This window comes from Hyperolius riggenbachi, chromosome 9 (genome assembly GCF_040937935.1).
Source record: "Hyperolius riggenbachi isolate aHypRig1 chromosome 9, aHypRig1.pri, whole genome shotgun sequence".
Classification (NCBI taxonomy): Eukaryota; Metazoa; Chordata; class Amphibia; order Anura; family Hyperoliidae; genus Hyperolius; species Hyperolius riggenbachi.
In genome coordinates, this window is record NC_090654.1 from 20,780,165 (window position 1) to 20,799,760 (window position 19,596).

At 45.3% G+C, this 19,596-nt stretch overlaps 1 protein-coding gene across 2 annotated transcripts in view; it reads left to right on the forward strand.

Annotated features, from left to right (window-relative positions):
* LOC137532012 (NACHT, LRR and PYD domains-containing protein 12-like) overlaps nucleotides 1-19,596 on the forward strand; it is a 100,848-nt gene that overhangs the window by 57,027 nt on the left and 24,225 nt on the right. For both annotated transcript variants that reach the window (XM_068252099.1, XM_068252100.1), the window contains 2 exons: nucleotides 11,628-11,687; nucleotides 16,659-18,372. In XM_068252099.1, the coding sequence (XP_068108200.1) occupies nucleotides 11,628-11,687; nucleotides 16,659-18,372 (1,774 nt within the window). The remainder of the gene's footprint in view (nucleotides 1-11,627; nucleotides 11,688-16,658; nucleotides 18,373-19,596) is intronic.

Sequence of the window (19,596 nt, forward strand, 5' to 3'; positions counted from 1 at the left end):
TCTAGCATAGGTAGGTGGGGATAGGTGCCCTCTAGCATAGGTAGGTGGGGATGGGTGCCTTTAGCATAGGTAGGTGGGGATGGGTGCCTTTAGCATAGGTAGGTGGGGATGGGTCCCTTTAGTATAGGTAGGTGGGGATGGGTCCCTTTAGCATAGGTAGGTGGGGATGGGTCCCTTTAGCATAGGTAGGTGGGGATGGGTCCCTTTAGCATAGGTAGGTGGGAATGGGCCCCTTTAGCATAGGTAGGTGGGGATGGGTCCCTTTAGCATAGGTAGGTGGGGATGGGTCCCTTTAGCATAGGTAGGTGGGGATGGGTCCCATTAGCATAGGTAGGTGGGGATGGGTGCCTCTAGCATAGGTAGGTGGGGATGGGTGCCTCTAGCATAGGTAGGTGGGGATGGGTGCCATTAGCATAGGTAGGTGGGGATGGGTCCCTGTAGCATAGGTAGGTGGGGATGGGTCCCTGTAGCATAGGTAGGTGGGGATAGGTCCCTGTAGCATAGGTAGGTGGGGATGGGTCCCTGTAGCATAGGTAGGTGGGGATGGGTCCCTGTAGCATAGGTGGGTGGGGATGGGTCCCTGTAGCATAGGTGGGTGGGGATGGGTCCCTGTAGCATAGGTGGGTGGGGATGGGTCCCTGTAGCATAGGTGGGTGGGGATGGGTCCCTGTAGCATAGGTGGGTGGGGATGGGTGCTCAATCACTTACCTCCCTCCAGCGGCGATGACTGGTCTCCCCTCTCGCACTCGGAGCGCTCCGGCGGGCAGCACAATTGAATCAGGAAGGCAGGCGTGCGTGCGTGCGTGCGTGCCCGGCGCCGCCCCCAGCCATGACGTCGCGTCATGGCCTCTTCAGCCGCGCCTCCTCTCTCCTTCCCTGCTTCCTATTGGCCAGCGGCTGGCAGCAGAAATCGATGGGACAGCTGCCAGCCGCAAAATGTGACGGGACGCGGCCAAGAGGCCGCGATCTACCAAATAGGCGGTCGCGATCTACCGGTAGATCGCGATCGACCTATTGGGCACCCCCGCGCTAGCCCCTTCACCGCAGCAAGGTAACGATCACAAAGGGGGATTGGCACATGTACTTGCCTTTTGTTTCGTTGTTGCAGCTGCAGTGCAGCCAGAAAGATTAGGCAGGCATGTACACGCACCAGAAAAAATTATTATAGCGGCCGCTGCTAGCAGTGGCCTTAAAAATTCAGGAATCCGTCTGGAGTCCTGGACCCTGTTGGTGGTGGCGGAGAAGGCAGTCAAGCGGCCTGCAGGCAGAGATGTTGTGTGGGGACTGGGTGCAACTTAGTCTTGGGGCAGACAGTAAGACGGCATGCAGGCAGAGATGCTGTGTGTGGGGACTGAATTAGTCTTCGGGCAGGCCTGACCGTGCTTTGCAGACCACGTGGTCAGATGGACCCTTGATCCAACGCTGTGTGCCAGAGATGACACCACTTGCCTTTCAACATCATGGTACAGTTTGGATATTGCCTTTTTTGTGAAATAATTGCATATCTTCCACTGCGGTGTGTGGATTTGCTTTTGTGTGCTGCTTTCCCTCAGGTGGTCATCCCATTGCAGTTTGTGCTTTGTCATCATGTGCCTCTGTAAGAAAATTGTCCCTACGCGGGTCTTGGTCTTTCCAATTTTTGGTGGCAGAGAGTACAGATGGCATTGCTCTCATCTGAGACAGACACACACAAAAATGTCCACACCGTTGAGCCCTGATGGTGGTGGCCGACTGAGTGTTAAAGAGACTCCGTAACAAAAATTGCATCCTGTTTTTTATCATCCTACAAGTTCCAAAAGCTATTCTAATGTGTTCTGGCTTACTGCAGCATGTTCTACTATCACCATCTCTGTAATAAATCAACTTATCTCTCTCTTGTCAGACTTGTCAGCCTGTGTCTGGAAGGCTGCCAAGTTCTTCAGTGTTGTGGTTCTGTGATGCATCTCCCCCCTCTAGGCCCCTCTCTGCACACTGCCTGTGTATTATTTAGATTAGGACAGCTTCTCTCTTCTCTCTTATCTTTTACAAGCTGGATAAATCCTCCTCTGAGCTGGCTGGGCTTTCACATACTGAGGAATTACATACAGGCAGAGCTGTCTGCACTCTGCAGGAAGAAACAGCCTGACACTTCAGTGGAAGATAGCTGCAGGGGGAAAGAAACACACAAATGATCTCTTGAGATTCAAAAGGAAGGGTGTATACGGCCTGCTTGTGTATGAATGTATTTTCTATGTGTGGACATACTGTACATCTACCTACTTCCTGTTTTGGTGGCCATTTTGTTTTTTTATAAACAAACTTTTTAAAACTGTTTTTAACCACTTTTAATGCGGCGAGGAGCGGCAAAATTGTGACAGAGGGTAATAGGAGATGTCCCCTAACGCACTGGTATGTTTACTTTTGTGCGATTTTAACAATACAGATTCTCTTTAAGTGGGGTGCCAGAATCAGAGCAGGAGGAGGAAGATATGTCACGCTTCCGTGCAGAAGCTGAGGAAGATGAGGTGTCCTGTGTTAAATAGTCAACTACGTCTTGACAATCTTGGGACGCACCTTCTGAACACTGTACTTTGGTCCAGGGCCGCACCAAATCATGACAGCACGACCTCGAGCAGACCTGCCGGGTGGCCTGCCTCTGCCAGTTTTGCCCAGTTTGATAATGATTACCACTATTCAAAGTATCTATAGAAGTGATTATTATGAGCACAGGACCAATAGAGAGCTAACACTGTAGTTAAGGTGGGGCCCTTCAGGGCTCCTCTGGCCCAAGGGCCCAGATGCGGTGGCTACCTCTGCGCCCCTATTGCTACGCCCCTGATGGCAGCCTCCATATAAGTCTCACTTCAGTTGTCCAACATTTTTATAGCAGTGTAACCACATATTAACAGAGCGTATCCAATCTTGTAACTGTAATGATTGGTGTCAGCACACAGAGAGAATCTGATCATTGATGATCTGCAGAATCATCAACAATACAGATGTATACCTGATTATGGATGATCTGCAGAATCACCAATAATACAAGTATGACTAACCTCTGGACACCTAATGAAGTGTAAGTGTTTGGTGCAACTGTAGGCTATCTCCCGTGAGGCGGGAGACACAGGTAATTTCGGCCAGGGACCACCTGAGGAGCAGGGAATATCTCCTAAGAGAGGGGATAGAGATAATCTGGCAGCCAGTGATTCCCTGGTAAACTGGTAATCAGACTGTACTGCAGCCAGGGGACTCCTATGGGGTAGAGGCCACTGGTTGCACTGCAGGCAGGACTCTCTGAGTAGCAAGAGTCCTTGCATCTAACTGACACTTGGTGGAATAGTGTCACGGGTAGTACAGACAGACTGAACACTCGGAGGATAAGTGACAGCCAGGAGGGTCGGGCAGGCCAGGTCGGCAACACATGAGCAGATAAGGTACAAAGACAGAAGGCTGATTCGGTAACTGGGTACATGCAAAGTTTGGCAACTGGTAGGCAGATAGGCAGAGGTACCGAATCAGAAAGCACGAGAGAGGTCGACAGAGCAAATGGTCATAACAGATATAAGCAGAATCCTAGTCTGGGGTGTGAGGTCCTTGGTCTCGACACCCTGAAACTGGTCTAAAGTATAACACAGCAATGACACAGTAATCCTAAGCTTGGGTGTGAGGTCCTTGGTCTCAACACCCTGGAACTGGTCTAAGATATAACACAGCAATGACACAGTAATCCTAAGCTTGGGTGTGAGGTCCTTGGTCTCAACACTCTGGAACTGGTCTAAGATATAACACAGCACTGACACAGTAATCCTAAGCTTGGGTGTGAGGTCCTTGGTCTCAACACCCTGGAAGTGGTCTAAAGTATAACACAGTAATAACAATAGCGTAATCTGGCTAAGTGTGAATTCCCAGGTCCACCTGGTTCTAACACACTGTGGGATCTGACTGAGGTCTGAGTGCTCACACGTAAGTATTCGCAGCGGCAGACCACCAGCAACTGACAAGCAAGGTCTATATATACTTTCAGTGCTGTGCAGCTCCGCCCGAGCCACTCAGCCAATCCAGAGTCCAGCTGGGATCAGCTGATCGGCTTGATCAGCTGATTCCCTTTCTGCTGGTATAAATGTCCTGTCGCCTGGCGCGCGCACGTGTAGCTCTCCATCTGTGTGCACTAGAAGGTCCAGGCAAGCCAGACATGTGTCGCTGCGAGGAAACCGCCGGTCTGAACGCGGAGATAGCCGCCCTGTCACTAGACCGTGCAGCGGCATCTCCGCTGTTCATTACAGTACCCCCCCCCCCCCCTTGATGAGTGGGCTCCGGACACTTCCCACCCGGCTTCCCAGGATGTGAGTCATGAAATTCTCTTTTTAACTCTTCCGCATGCGACAATCCGGCACCCAAGTACTTTCCTCCACACCATAACCTCTCCAGTGGACTAGATACTGCACAGAATTCTGTACTAAGCGAAAGTCCAGAATTTTCTCGATCTCATATTCCGGTTGCTTATCAACCCTCACGGGGGGGGGGTGGTGGGAGAGGAATCCACGTGCACCGCCGGCCTCAACCGAGACACATGGAATGATCTCACACCTCTCATACTGGCTGGGAGATCAATCGCATAAGTGATATAATTAATCTTTCTGGTCACTGGGAAGGGTCCTATGAAACTAGGTCTCAGCTTGGATGACGGTTGCTTCAAAGCCCAAAGCCCAATGTCAAGTGGACACCCACACCATGTCTCCAGGTGAAAACTTCCACTTCACAGACTGTCTCCTATCTGTCTGTTTTCTCTGAGTCCGAAGTTTATTTGGCACTGGTGAGGGTTGCAATGTACCCGCTGGCGCCTGAGGGGATGGTTTTACTTCTAGAACATCTCGTTGGTGAGGGCCCAGAGTAGCCACCCAGTCCTCCCAGGTCTCAGTAGCTGCCAAAACCACCTTCTGAGGTAGAATGGTCTTAGGCTCAAAACACCTAGAAAGGGCGTCAGCTTTGATCTTTTTACTACCTGGTATATGCGTACCAGGTGACCTGGAAGGACAGTCATCAAAATCCGCACACTGTACTGCCACTCCTCCTACCTGTATCTTGGTAGCACCAACAGCAACTCTCCCCAAACAATGCCGATGACAATGGGCTGACCATTTCAGTAGTTGACCTGAAGCCCAGTCAATCTGCGGAGAGTGGAGTTGTAACCAGGGCATACCAAGAACAACAGTAGAGTTTACCATTGACAGAACCAGGAACTGTAATTTCTCTTCATGTAACACCCCCAAACAACACGACAACAAGGGGGTTTGGAAAAGAGGTTGACTACTCTGCAACGGAGAGTCATCCACTGCAGTGACCAGAATCTGCCGGTCTAGTGGGAACAAGGGTATCCCCAATTTTTTTACGAAATCATAATCTATGAAGTTCGTTGCAGAACCGGAGTCTACAAAGGCTTCTGCGGAATTAGTCCGACCCTCCCATGTAATAGAGCAGGGAAGGAGCAGACGATTATTGTTTAGAGATAAAGACCGCTCGCCTATGGTATTGACTAACCCCAGGCGGCAGCATTCTCCTGGCCCTTTAGCACCATATAGACCGCGTTTTCTTGGCTTTCTGCGACTCTTTTTCACTTGTCTCAGCCCTGAATATCGGATTTGCATCGGCTCGTCTGGGGGTGACGAAGGTATAGAAGAGTCGTATGAGACAGATCTTATAGCATTCCTACCACAAATCTGTTTCTGGTAGCGCAAACGGCGATCTATCTGCACGGCCAAAGAAATTGCCTCGTCTACAGATTTGGGTTCAGGATGTCCTATCACCACTTCATGGATTGCATCCGACAATCCTGCCAAAAAACAGTCTAATAAAGCATATGCTCCCCATCTAGCCGAGACAGCCCACTTCCTAAACTCAGCGGCGTAAGCCTCAACCGATTTATGACCCTGCCTGAGCATCTTGAGCTTCTTTTCAGCAGTGGAAGCAATATCCGGGTCATCGTATATAATTGCCATGGCCTTAAAAAATTCCTGAACTGATGATAACACCTCATGTTGTGCATGTAGGCTATATGCCCATGTTTGGGAATCACCCGACAGCAGGGTTTTTATAAATGTTACTCTTTGGGACTCAGTTCCTGACAAGGTAGGCCTCAACTCAAAATAAAACAGTACCCGGTTTCTGAAATTCCGAAAGTCAGATCTATGGCCAGAAAACTTTTCAGGTACGGACATACAAATGTCCGTGACTGGAGGGGATCGCACTGAATTTATAGCTTATTGAAGTTCCTGAATAGCCCCAAATAGCTGATTGATTTGAGTCTGCTGGTACATAATCACCCCGGAAAGATTGTTCACCGCGGTGGTCAGGACTTCAACATGACTATGCAGTGCGTCCATCATGTTTTTGGTCTGCCGTTCTGTAACGATTGGTGTCAGCACACAGAGAGAATCTGATCATTGATGATCTGCAGAATCATCAACAATACAAATGTATACCTGATTATGGATGATCTGCAGAATCACCAATAATACAAGTATGACTAACCTCTGGACACCTAATGAAGTGTAAGTGTTTGGTGCAACTGTAGGCTATCTCCCGTGAGGCGGGAGACACAGGTAATTTCGGCCAGGGACCACCTGAGGAGCAGGTGGCCCTCGGCTGTGCAGGGACTATCTCCTAAGAGAGGGGATAGAGATAATCTGGCAGCCAGTGATTCCTTGGTAAACTCGTAATCAGACTGTGCTGCAGCCAGAGGACTCCTATGGGGTAGAGGCCACTGGTTGCACTGCAGGCAGGACTCTCGGAGTAGCAAGAGTCCTTGCAGCTAACTGACACTTGGTGGAATAGTGGTACGGGTAGTAAAGACAGACTGAACACTCGGAGGATAAGTGACAGCCAGGAGGGTCGGGCAGGCCAGGTCGGCAACACACGAGCAGATAAGGTACAAAGACAGAAGGCTAATTCGGTAACCAGGTACATGCAAGGTTTGGCAACTGGTAGGCAGATAGGCAGAGGTACCGAATGAGAAAGCACGAGAGAGGTCGACAGAGCAAATGGTCATAACAGATATAAGCAGAATCCTAGTCTGGGGTGTGAGGTCCTTGGTCTCGACACCCAGGAACTAGTCTAAGGAATAACACAGTATCCTATGCTTGGGTGTGAGGTCCTTGGTCTCGACACCCTGGAACTGGTCTAAAGTATAACACAGCAATGACACAGTAATCCTAAGCTCGGGTGTGAGGTCCTTGGTCTCAACACCCTGGAACTGGTCTAAGATATAACACAGCACTGACACAGTAATCCTAAGCTTGGGTGTGAGGTCCTTGGTCTCAACACCCCGGAACTGGTCTAAAGTATAACACAGTAGTAATCTTGCTAAGTGTGAATTCCCAGGTCCTCCTGGTTGTAACACACTGTAAGATCTGACTGAGGTCTGAGTGCTCACACGTTAGTATTCGCAACGGCAGACAACCAGCAACTGACAAGCAAGGTCTATATATACTTGCAGTACTGTGCAGCTCCGCCCGAGCCACTCAGCCAATCCAGAGTCCAGCTGGGATCAGCTGTCGGCCTGATCAGCTGATTCCCCTTCTGCTGGTATGTCCTGTCGCCTGGCGTGCGCACGCGTAGCTCTCTCTGTGTGAACTAGAAGGTCCAGCCAAGCCAGACGCGTGTCGCTGCGCGGAAACCGCCGGTCTGAACGCGGAGATAGCCGCCCTGTCACTAGACCACGTGGCGGCATCTCCGCTGTTCATTACAGTAACCCACTGGGAATGTGATATAGTCAATACAAAAAATAAAAAGTAACAATCTATGAATATTGTTGGAAAAAATGACTTCAGCCCTGCACAAAATACAGGGAATAAACAATATACCAAATGAATAGTTTGTTAGTATAACATATGTGGATGGGGTAAGTGAGTTTTAAATAATTCACCCTGAGGCTAGGCTCACAGGGGTCAGTTGCATAACGCACACATTATAATGTGTGTGAACTGCAATAGAGATGGAATAAAGTGACCATACATGGTACAATTTTTTTCATACAATCTTACCATTTCTATGTAATATAGGGGAACTGCCTAAATTATCCTTTCAGTATATTCACTTAATTTACCCTTATACTACTTAGAAATGGCAAGATTGTATGAAAAAATTGTACCATGTATGGCCACCATTAGACTTGCATGCAGCGAGTTAGAATAACGTGATCCTTTACAATGTAGTACCGGAGGAGTAACTAGAAATCACTGGGCCCCACTGCAAAACTTTGGATGTCCCTCCCATCGCTTTCTGCACAGGTAGACTGGGAACCAATATTCTTCAATTAGCTAGTGCACACTTGAATGTGTTTTCCCCATGCAGATAAAGGCAGACAGCAGTGAAGCACTGAGAGCATTTTCTCTATAATTTACAGTAGCTTCTGTGATAAAACGTGCATGTTTACACACATACAGACCCACATAGGACTTGATTCACTAAGACAAATAGCATGCCTTATTAAAGTTAACACGTCTTATCAGAGTTAGCATGCCTTATCAGAGTTAACACGCCTTATCAGAGTGGCATAGCGTGTGCTACAAACGTATGCCTTTTAACTCCTCCTGCCCTGAGCCCAGTGGTGTAGTGAAGGAGCCGTGGGCCCCAATGCAAGTTTTACATTTGGGGCCCCCCTAGCACTCTATACATAACTGATACGGCGCACCAAAACCTGCCAATGGCAATTACAGTGTCAGAGGTGCAAAAAGGGGATGAGGAACAGCTTGTTACCACTATACAAAGTATCTATAGAAATTATTACTCTGAGCACAGGACCAATAAAGAGCTAATACTGTAGTTGAGGGAGGGCCCTTCGGGGCCCCTCTGGCCCAAGGGCCCTGATGCGGTCGCTACCTCTGCACCCCCTATTGCTACGCCCCTGCCTGAGCCCCTGCGGGTCCAATCACTTTAAAGGACATGATCTCCACACTTTGATTGGCCCAATAGGCTGCCTGTCAAGTTTCCTGTCAAGTAACAGGCAGCCTATTGGGCCAATAAAAGTGCGGAGATCATGTCCTTTAAAGTGATTGGACCTGCAGGGGCTCAGGGCAGGACGAGTGGAGCTCTCGTCATTGCCAATTAGCAGGCATAAGTTTGTAGCGCTCGCTATGCTACTCTGATAAGGCATATTAACTCTGATAAGGTGTGTTAACTCTGATAAGACATGTTAACACACAGGCGAGTGTGCTCCCAGCCTCAGCTTATTACACTCACTCTGTCCATCTCTGATGGAGCAGAACTGGCTCTGCAGACTCCTCCAGCATCACTACAGTACACAGTACTTGAGGAGGGGTAGAGAGGTTGGGGGCTGAGCACTGTACACAAGAGCCTGCTGCACACTGAATAGGGACTGTCTACAAATCTTTGTCTACAAAACTTTGTATGATTCCTTATCAGTGGCTGAGCAGATGCAGTCAATAGAACAATTGTGCAGAGAGCAGAAAGCCTTTTCTCTCTGTGCTCTTAGTTGTCAGTCTCTTGGGACAGGTAAAATAAACTTCTCCCCCCACGGGGCCCCTGTGGCTTGTGGGGCCCCCTGCAGATGCATCCCTTGCAGGGTCTATTGTTACACCCCTGCGTAGCAATGTGAACAGGCCCATAGAATTGTATGGTCAATGAATTGCCATGCAGATTTATTCTGCAACACAACTGACCTCTGTGAACAGGGCCTAAGTGTTGGAAAAATTGGTAAAAGTAGTCATTTGTGTTTACATATATCCCATATTTCTCTGTTCTGACTTGCCATTTGAACTAGTACACTCCAAGATTTGATGTACAGTACTTCCTAAGACGTGCTCAAGTGAGGTTAAAAAGCTGATTAAAGGGATACTGTAGGGGGGTCGGGGGAAAAAGAGTTGAACTTACCCAGGGCTTCTAATGGTCCCCCGCAGGCATCCTGTGCCCGTGCAGTCAGTCTACGATGCTCCGATTCACCTCTGAAATTTCAGACTTTAAAGTCTGAAAACCACTGCGCCTGCGTTGCTGTGTCCTCGCTCCCGCTGATGTCACCAGGAGCGTACTGCGCAGGCACAGACCATACTGGGCTTGTGCTATACACTCCTGGTGACATCAGCGGGATCGAGGACACAGCAACGCAGGCGCAGTGGTTTTCAGACTTTAAAGTCTGAAATTCCAAAAGTGAACCGGAGGCAGGGCCGGAACATCGGTGAGCGGCTGCGTGGGCACAGGATGTCTGCGGGGGACCATTAGAAGCCCCGGGTAAGTTCAACTCATTTTCTCCCGACCCCAATACAGTCTTCCTTTAATTCAGTTCAAAGCTGTCCTACACTGGAAAGCACAAGGCTGTAGTGGACTTACAAGCAAAGGTATTTGAGTTTTGTGCTTTAACTTGCTCATGTTTTCTATTGTATTGTTTTGACTTGGGACAACAATAGGTTTGCTGCAAGTAGCGAACCATTTCAGGGGATTTTTCACCTTATGCAACAGAGCAATTTTCACCTCCCATTAATTCGCTAATAACTTTATCAGTTAATTGATCTATATTTTGTTTTTTTCCACCACCAATTAGACTTTCTTTGGGTGGAACATTTTGCTAAGAATTATTTTATTTTCTGAATGCATTTTAACTGGGATATCAAGAAAAAAATTGAAAAAAATCATTATTTCTCAGTTTTCGGCCATTATATCCTTAAAATAATACATGTTACCATAATAAAAACCTATGTATTTTATTTGCTCATTTGTCCTGGTTATTACACCATTTAAATTATGTCCCTATCACAATGTATGGCGCCAATATTTTATTTGGAAATAAAGGTGCATTTTTTCAGTTTTGCGTCCATCACTATTTGCAAGCTTATAATTTTAAAAAATGGTCGTAATATACCCTCTTCACATGCATATTTAAAAAGTTCAGACCCTTAGGTAACTAATGTATGTTTTTTTTTTTGTTTGTTTTTTTATTGTAATATATTTTTTGATAAAAAATTGTATTTGGGTAATTTTTGGTGTAGGAAATAAACAGTTAATTTATAATGTAATAATGAGTGTTTAAAAAAAAATGTATGTGCATGTATGTAGATGTAGTTTTACTATTTGGCCACAAGATGGCCACAGTGAGATTTTTTTTTCAGTCCTTCTCGCTTCCAGGAAGCATATAGAGGACAGGAAACTTTTTATGTTCAGAAAGACTGAGCCCTCTGATGAGAAGCTGTTGTTTTTCTTCCTGGGGACTTAGATCAATGAACGGGAACCGTGTTCCCATTCATTGAACTCCGGGCAACCGGGGGGAGGCATGGGGGCATGCGGGAGCATGCCGGAACGTGCAGCAGCACTGCAGCAGCCGCCTGGACGTGAGGTTCACATCCAGGCAGTATAAATGGTTAAGTTGTAGTTATCTGCCCATCTAGTGTTTACATTACCATGGTTTGACTTCTGTTTTTGTATGAATATTGTAAATATCCTGTATAGCACAGAGAAAGCATTGGTGTCGGTGAAACGCAGGGACTATCTGTAGACTTGCTTTGCACGGTGCCTATCCCAGAAGGCAAAAACACTCACTCCCCTATTTCCTGTCTAACAATGCCTTTATTATGCAATATATGTCCTAATAAGATGGAAAACAATGACTATATTTGCAGTAACAATCATATTTTTTTGTCAAGGTTGTACTTTGGAGCAGATTCTGTTGGATAGGGATGGCCACTCACTGCCACCTCTTAAAGGTAACAATAAAACAATAATGCAAAAAAATTACTGCAATGTTCTCTTTTATGTTCACTAGCTACCCTAAAGCCTTTGCGACAAAACAGAATTTGTAAGTTTCTTTCATCGGAACAATGTCACTGGCTAACAGTAGAGATGGCCCGAACCTCCGATTTTGGGTTCGCAAACCGGGTTCCCAAACTTCCGCAAAAGTTTGGTTCGCGCGAACTTCCGTGAACCGCAATAGACTTCAATGGAGATGCGAACTTGGAAAACTAGAAACACTTATGCTGGCCAGAAAAGTGATGGAAAAGATGTTTCAAGGGGTCTAACACCTGGAAGGAGGCATGGTGGAGTGGGATAGACGCCAAAAGTCCCGGGGAAAAATCTGGATGTGACGCAAAGCAGCGTTTTAAGGGCAGAAATCACATTGAATGCAAAATTGCACGCCTAAAGTGCTTTAAGACATCCTGCATGTTTATACATCAATCAGGGAGGGTAATTAGAGTACTGCTTCACACTGACACACCAAACTCACTGTGTAACGCACCGCAAACAGCTGTTTGTGTAGTGACGGCCGTGGTGGACTGGTGCGCACTGCGCACCATGGCCAGAGTGCAGGCCGTGGCGGTTTTCAAGCCCATATGGTCGTCGGGCTGTGGTAGGCAGCTCAATGATAGAACAACAGTGACTGTCCAGCTGATCGAATTTGGTATGTCCACAATGAAGCAACGACCTTATTATCTTGGGTGTGCCGCCCCCCACGGCCCCCCCCCACCGAGACACTCATATAGCCGGCGGTCATTGCTTCATTGTGATACGCAAGCCCCTTCACCGTGGCAAGGTAATGATCACGAAGGGGAATGGGCACATGTACATGCCTTTTGTTTTGTTGTTGCAGCTGCAGGGCAGCCAGAAAAAATAGGCAGGCATGAACATGCACCATAGTTACATAGTTGTTTTGGTTGAAAAAAGACATACGTCCATCGAGTTCAACCAGTATAAAGTACAACACCAGCCTGCTCCCTCACATATCCCTGTTGATCCAGAGGAAGGCAAAAAAACCCTTACAAGGCATGGTCCAATTAGCCTCAAAAGGGAAAAATTCCCTCCCGATTCCAGATGGCAATCAGATAAAATCCCTGGATCAACATCATTAGGCATTACCTAGTAATTGTAGCCATGGATGTCTTTCAACGCAAGGAAAGCATCTAAGCCCCTTTTAAATGCAGGTATAGAGTTTGCCATAACGACTTCCTGTGGCAATGCATTCCACATCTTAATCACTCTTACTGTAAAGAACCCTTTCCTAAATAAATGGCTAAAACGTTTTTCCTCCATGCGCAGATCATGTCCTCTGGTCCTTTAAGAAGGCCTAGGGACAAAAAGCTCATCCGCCAAGCTATTATATTGCCCTCTGATGTATTTATACATGTTAATTAGATCCCCTCTAAGGCGTCTTTTCCCTAGACTAAATAAACCCAGTTTATCTAACCTTTCTTGGTAAGTGAGACCTTCCATCCCACGTATCAATTTTGTTGCTTGTCTCTGCACCTGCTCTAAAACTGCAATATCTTTTTTGTAATGTGGTGCCCAGAACTGAATTCCATATTCCAGATGTGGCCTTACTAGAGAGTTAAACAGGGGCAATATTATGCTAGCATCTCGAGTTTTTTATTTCCCTTTTAATGCATCCCAAAATTGTGTTAGCTTTAGCTGCAGCGGCTTGGCATTGAGTACGATTATTTAACTTGTTGTCGATGAGTACTCCTAAGTCCTTCTCCAAGTTTGATGTCCCCAACTGGATCCCATTTATTTTGTAATGTGCTAGACCATTGGTACGACCAAAATGCATGACTTTAAATTTGTCAACATTGAATTTCATCTGCCATTTATGGGCCCATATAGCCATCCTATCCAGATCCTGTTGCAATATGACACTATCTTCCTGAGAGTTGATGATTCTGCACAATTTTGTATCATCTGCAAAAATAGCAACATTGCTCACTACTGCATCTACTAGGTCATTCATAAATAAATTGAAGAGCACTGGACCCAGAACAGACCCCTGTGGTACCCCACTGCTAACAGTCTCCCATTTTGAGTACGATCCATTGACCACAACTCTTTGTTTTCTGTCCATTAGCCAGTTCCCTATCCATGCACACAGACTCTTCCCCAGTCCTTGCATCCTCAACTTTTGCACCAGACTTTTGTGGGGAACAGTGTCGAAGGCCTTTGCAAAGTCCAAATATATCACATCTACAGCATTCCCAATATCCATATTATTATATTATCCAGAAAAAATTATTATAGCGGCCGCTGCAAGCAATGGCCTTAAGAATTCAGGAATCCGCCTGGAGTCCTGGACCCTGTTGGTGGTGGCGGAGAAGGCAGTCAAGCGGCCTGCAGGCAGAGATGCTGTGTGGGGGGAATGACTTAGTCTTCGGGCAGGCCTGACCGTGCTTTACAGACCACGTGGTCAGATGGACCCTTGACCCAACGCTGTGTGCCAGAGATGACACCACTTGATTTTCAACATCACTGTACAGTTTGGATATTGCCTTTTTTGAGAAATAATTGCATATCTTCCACTGTGGTGTGTGGATTTGCGTTTGTGTGCTGCTTTCCCTCAGGTGGTCATCCCATTGCAGTTTGTGCTTTGTCATTATGTGAACAAAGAAAAAACAAATAATTGCTCCAAATTTCAATAATCACACCTCCCAGGTGCTAGCACTGGTAAAAAAAACATATCCAGACAAAATGGACCCCAAACCAGTATAGCTGCACTCAAAAAGAGAATTTTGATTGCACTAATAAGCTACAAATTGTGATTAAATAGAGCAAAAAAACCTACAACAATTAAGGGTAAAATTCCATGTGCCTTAAATTGAGCAATAAAGAAACACCATACATCACAGTCACACTTGCACCCCCCAAAATGAATCAAATAGTCCCTTCATAGGAATAAGGTGCTGAGCTAGTGATCACTAGATTCCAAAAATTTTACTAGCCAGAAAAAAACACAATAGTGCACTATTCAGTCCAGAGACTCAAAAGTCCATGTACATGTGACCTCTTGCAAAAAATGATCCATAGCTTCCTAAAAATGCTATTGAGCACAAGATCCATGTATAGCAAGTCCCATCAGCCATTTATTATGGATTTAACTGCTGGTAGTTTCATATGCAATGATGGGTAATACAATGTGCACCTGTCACACACAGACAGGTACCGGACAAGCACAGTGACACTGCGTGCGCTCACGTAGGTAGGTGGGTGCACTGTGAACAACAGGTAGGTATTATATGCAGTGATGGGTATTACAATGTGCACCTGGCACAGTACTAATTATACCACAAAGGGGGAAAAGGCCAGCTCTGACTAACTGACTTACAGGGCTGTATATAAATGCAATACACACACAAGAACAAGATTAGCTCTCAAAAGAGCTGTTGAGGGGTGTTTCTTTAGCAATAACAATCAGCCAGGAGCAAGCTAACAAGCCTACAAGAGCCTAACTAAGCTTTCCCTAAGAGAGTCTACAGCAGCTGTCTCTTCTGTAATTATTGCAGGCACACGAGTGAGTCCACTACCTGACGCTGCCTGCCTTTTGGATGGTGGGTGGGGCCTCCAGGAGGGAGTGTAGCCTGATTGGATAGCCTGTGCCTGCTGACTGTGATGTAGAGTTGACCCTAATGATGCACTATGGGAGGCGAATTGAACCGCCATAAAGTTCGCGGGCGAACGCGAACCACAGAAGTTTGCCGGCGAACCGTTTGGGTCATCTCTACCTAACAGTACAATTAATGTTAACAACACTCAAAGTTAACCAAGTTAAACTTGGTTCTTCAAGCATTAGTCATGGAATGGATCCATGGCTATTACCTTTAATTAATAACTTCACACAGTTTAATTCCAAGCTTTTGAAACTTTAACCACCTTCCAACTGCCTAACTCCCATGGGCGGTGGGAGCATGGCAGACACAGGACCGCCTAATGCCGATTGACGACATGGCGGTCCTTGCGAGATTAGCGGGGAACGAGCACTCACGTAAGCACATGTTCCCTGCAGGGGGACACAGGAGGTTGTAGCAAAAACAGCTTGTCAGCCGCGATCAGAGCTGGCAGGTTGAAATCATTTTAAAAAGGCAATTATTTATGTGTATAGTACTACGATCTAGCACAGCGCTGTACAGTCAGTGGACAGACATGTGACTTAGAGGATACCCAAGGTGACGTGACATGATGAGATATGACATGTGACATGATGAGATAGACATGGGTATGTACAGTGCCTAGCACACAAATAATTATGCTGTGTTCCTTTCTTTCTTTCTTTCTTTCTTTCTTTCTTTCTTTCTTTCTTTCTTTCTTTCTTTCTTTCTCTGCCTGAAAAAATTAAATATCAGGTATGTAAGTGTCTGGCTCAGTCCTGACTCAGACAGGAAGTGACTACAGTGACTACAGTGTGACCCTCGCTGATACGAAATGCTAACTATAAAACACTTTCCTAGCAGAAAATGGCTTCTAAGAGCAAGAAAGAGATAAAAAGGGTCAATAGTTCTTAGCTCTGGGATACTTCAATGAATGATTTTTCTTGGATAAAACTTTATGTACTTTTATCCAACGAAATGAACAGGAACTTGTGTATTATACCAGAGGTATGCCTGAGCGTCAGGAGTGAACAAACTTTTTCAACATATGTGCCAAAGCTCTGTATATTAAAATAATAAAATCTGGTGATCCAGGGAGACGTGAATTTGTTACACTTAAACCACCAGACCACTATTTCCCTAACCTTTTTAGTAACTTTTGTTATGATATACAATAACCAAGCAAGAGTAAAACATTTTCCTCCCTAATAGCGGTCAGTTTTTAATTAATTCAGACCAGCATGACTGGGTCACTTAGGTTCTTCATGTCATGCAGAACCTTAACAAATAAGTCTCTTATTGTTTAAATTTTATTTCTGATTGTTTTTTCAACAGACGTCTGCGAAACACACAAAGAATATTTGCTGCAGAAAACGAAGGATCTACAAGAGAAGCAGCCACCTGGAACGAATATGGATAAGCAGAGTTATTCTATTACTGAGCGATTTGTAGATCTCATGGTTGCCTCTGGTCAAGCCATAAAACGTTCCACGGTAGAGCTTGAAAAGATGGGAGGAGTCCAGGAATATTATCTGCAGAAGAGACAGGGAGGTTTAGAACGTATTTCTTCAAACAGGTTATTCCGCTGGTGTCACAGATTTGGACGTGTACCACGTACTGTGCTTGTTAGTGGTGTGCCAGGAATAGGGAAGACCACATTGATGCAGAAATTTGTCTTTGACTGGGTGATTGGTAAACTCTATCAGAGATTCGCTTTTGTCTTCTTCTTCAAATTCCGGGAACTCAACGAACTGTCGGAAATCAGCTTGGAGGAGTTGATTTGTAAAGGATATCCACATCTGGAGATGCATCTCAGGACTATTCTCAAAAGTCCTGAAAACCTACTATTTATATTTGATGGCTTAGATGAAAGTAAACACCATCTGGACTTCAGTTCCAATGAACTTTGTAGCAATACACAATTGAAAAGAAATCTCTCTGTTATTGTAACTAGCTTGATAAAGCAAACCCTTGTCAGTGGTTGCTCTGTACTGGTAACCAGCCGCCCGACCCATCTAGCAAGTTTTGAAACTGGTGATTTCCAGAGAATAACTGAAATAATGGGATTTAGTTCAGAAGACAGACAGAAGTACTTTGATCATTTTTTTTTCCCAAACACAGATTTATCAGACAAAGTTTTTAAATATGTGCAGGGGAACGATGCTCTGTACACTTTCTGTTATATTCCCTCCTACTGCTGGATAATCTGTACAGTGTTGTCAATGTGTTTCAAAACCCAACCCAATTCATCATTACCGTCATTGCCCAAGACGATAACTCAACTCTTTGTGACCTATGTTGCAAACATGCTGACCAATCACAGCGTTAGACCAGATGATCGCCCTTCTGGTGCTAAAGATCTTCTTACTTCTCTTGGACGACTGGCAGAAGATGGTCTGTTAAACAAGAGACTTGTGTTTAAAAAATTAGATATTCAGACATTTAAAATAGACACTTCCTCACCACTCTTGTCTAGTTTCATCATCGAATCTCGTGAAGCATCTAAAACCACCTATTCTTTTTTACATCTCACCATTCAGGAGTTCTTCACTGCCTTAGCTCAATATCTCCACTATCGTCCCGATAACATGGAATTGATCATTCAGAAAGCCAGCAATTGTGAGGATGGTTATGGGCAAATGGTTCTTCCTTTTCTTTGTGGTCTCTCAGATGCTTCCACAAGGTCTACTTTGAATCATTTTTTAAGAGAGTTACCCACTGACGCTTCAAAACAAGTGATTAAGTGGCTCCAATCATTGTTTCCAGTAATAACAAAGCGAGGGAAAGATCCTGAAGATAAAAGGAAATGCATGACTGTTCTCTCTTACTTCTTTGAGTCTCGGAACAAGGCTCTGGTGAATCAGTGTTTAAAGTCAAACTGCACACTTGAGTTTTCTGAATACTACTTGACTCCTCTGCACTGCACTGTGCTGGCTTTTATCCTCGAATCTTGCAAAGGAGCAGAATGTCTTGATCTGGATTCATGCTATATCCAAAGTGAAGGCTTGCAGAGATTGGCACCATTTCTACACATGGTCAAGAATCTCAGGTGGGAAAATACATCTCACTTTTGTATCATTAGAATGTAACATTCTAAGCAGTGGATCTACATTCATAGCAAGACAAATACATTTAATAGTGTATTAACAATCAACTTCAGATCTAGATTTAGATTAGAGCAAACAACGGCCAAGCCAGATCAACGACTCTTCTCTTTGGTCTCCTCAGTCCTGTCTGTAAGGCTCCAATAGTGTCTCTCATCACGTAACCTGCTGATATGTGATATTGGGTCACATGATGAGAGATGCTGCTGAAACCATGGAGACAGGATGCCGAGGTGAGTAAAATGCATTAAAGGACCACTAATGCGAAAATCGCAACATTTAAAATACATTTTAAAACATATATAAATAAGAAATACGTTTCTTCCAGAGTAAAATGAGCTATAAATTACGTTTCTCCTATGTTGCTGTCACTTACAGTAAGTAGTAGAAATCTGACATTACCGACAGGTTTTGGACTAGCCCATCTCCTCATGGGGGATTTTCATGGTTTCTTTAGTTTCAAAAGCACTTAGTGACTGGCAGTTGCTCTGTCCAACTGCCAAAAGAGTGTGCAGTGAGCAGGGAGGCTGGCCAGCATCATTGTATAAATCCTTTTCAGGGAATTTCTTTATAGAGAATAAAAGCCTTGCTGAGAATCCCCCATGAAGAGATGAAACAGTTCAAAACCTGTCAGTTCTGTCAGATTTCTACTGCCTAATGTAAGTGATAGCAACATAGGAGAAAAGTAAGTTATAGCTCATTTTACTCTGGCAGAAACGTACGTCTTATTTGTATGTGTTTACATGTATTTTAAATTTTACAATTTTTCACGATAGTGGTCCTTTAAGGGAGCATGTCTGATTCTCCATGAGGCTTATGGGGGCCCTGTTATCACCACTCCTATATGGCTTGAGGCAATTTCCTCAGGTGCCTTATGGGTGACCCAGCTCTGATCAGGTTTAATTCACTCATCAACCAAGTAAATCATTACTGGCAAGTTGTGTGCAGAGCTGGATTACCCACAAAGCACTGTAGGATCCTGCCTAAATGTGCATGATGTAAGAGTGGTGTCTGAGAATCTTCAATATAACAAATTCTGCCCCGCTGTCCATTCTCATCCCATATAAAAAAAAAATGCCATGCTGTTAGTGTAGAGTTACACAGTACATAACACACTGTAATTATCTGCCTATTAGGGCTCGTTCCCACTATCGCGAATCTGCATGCGT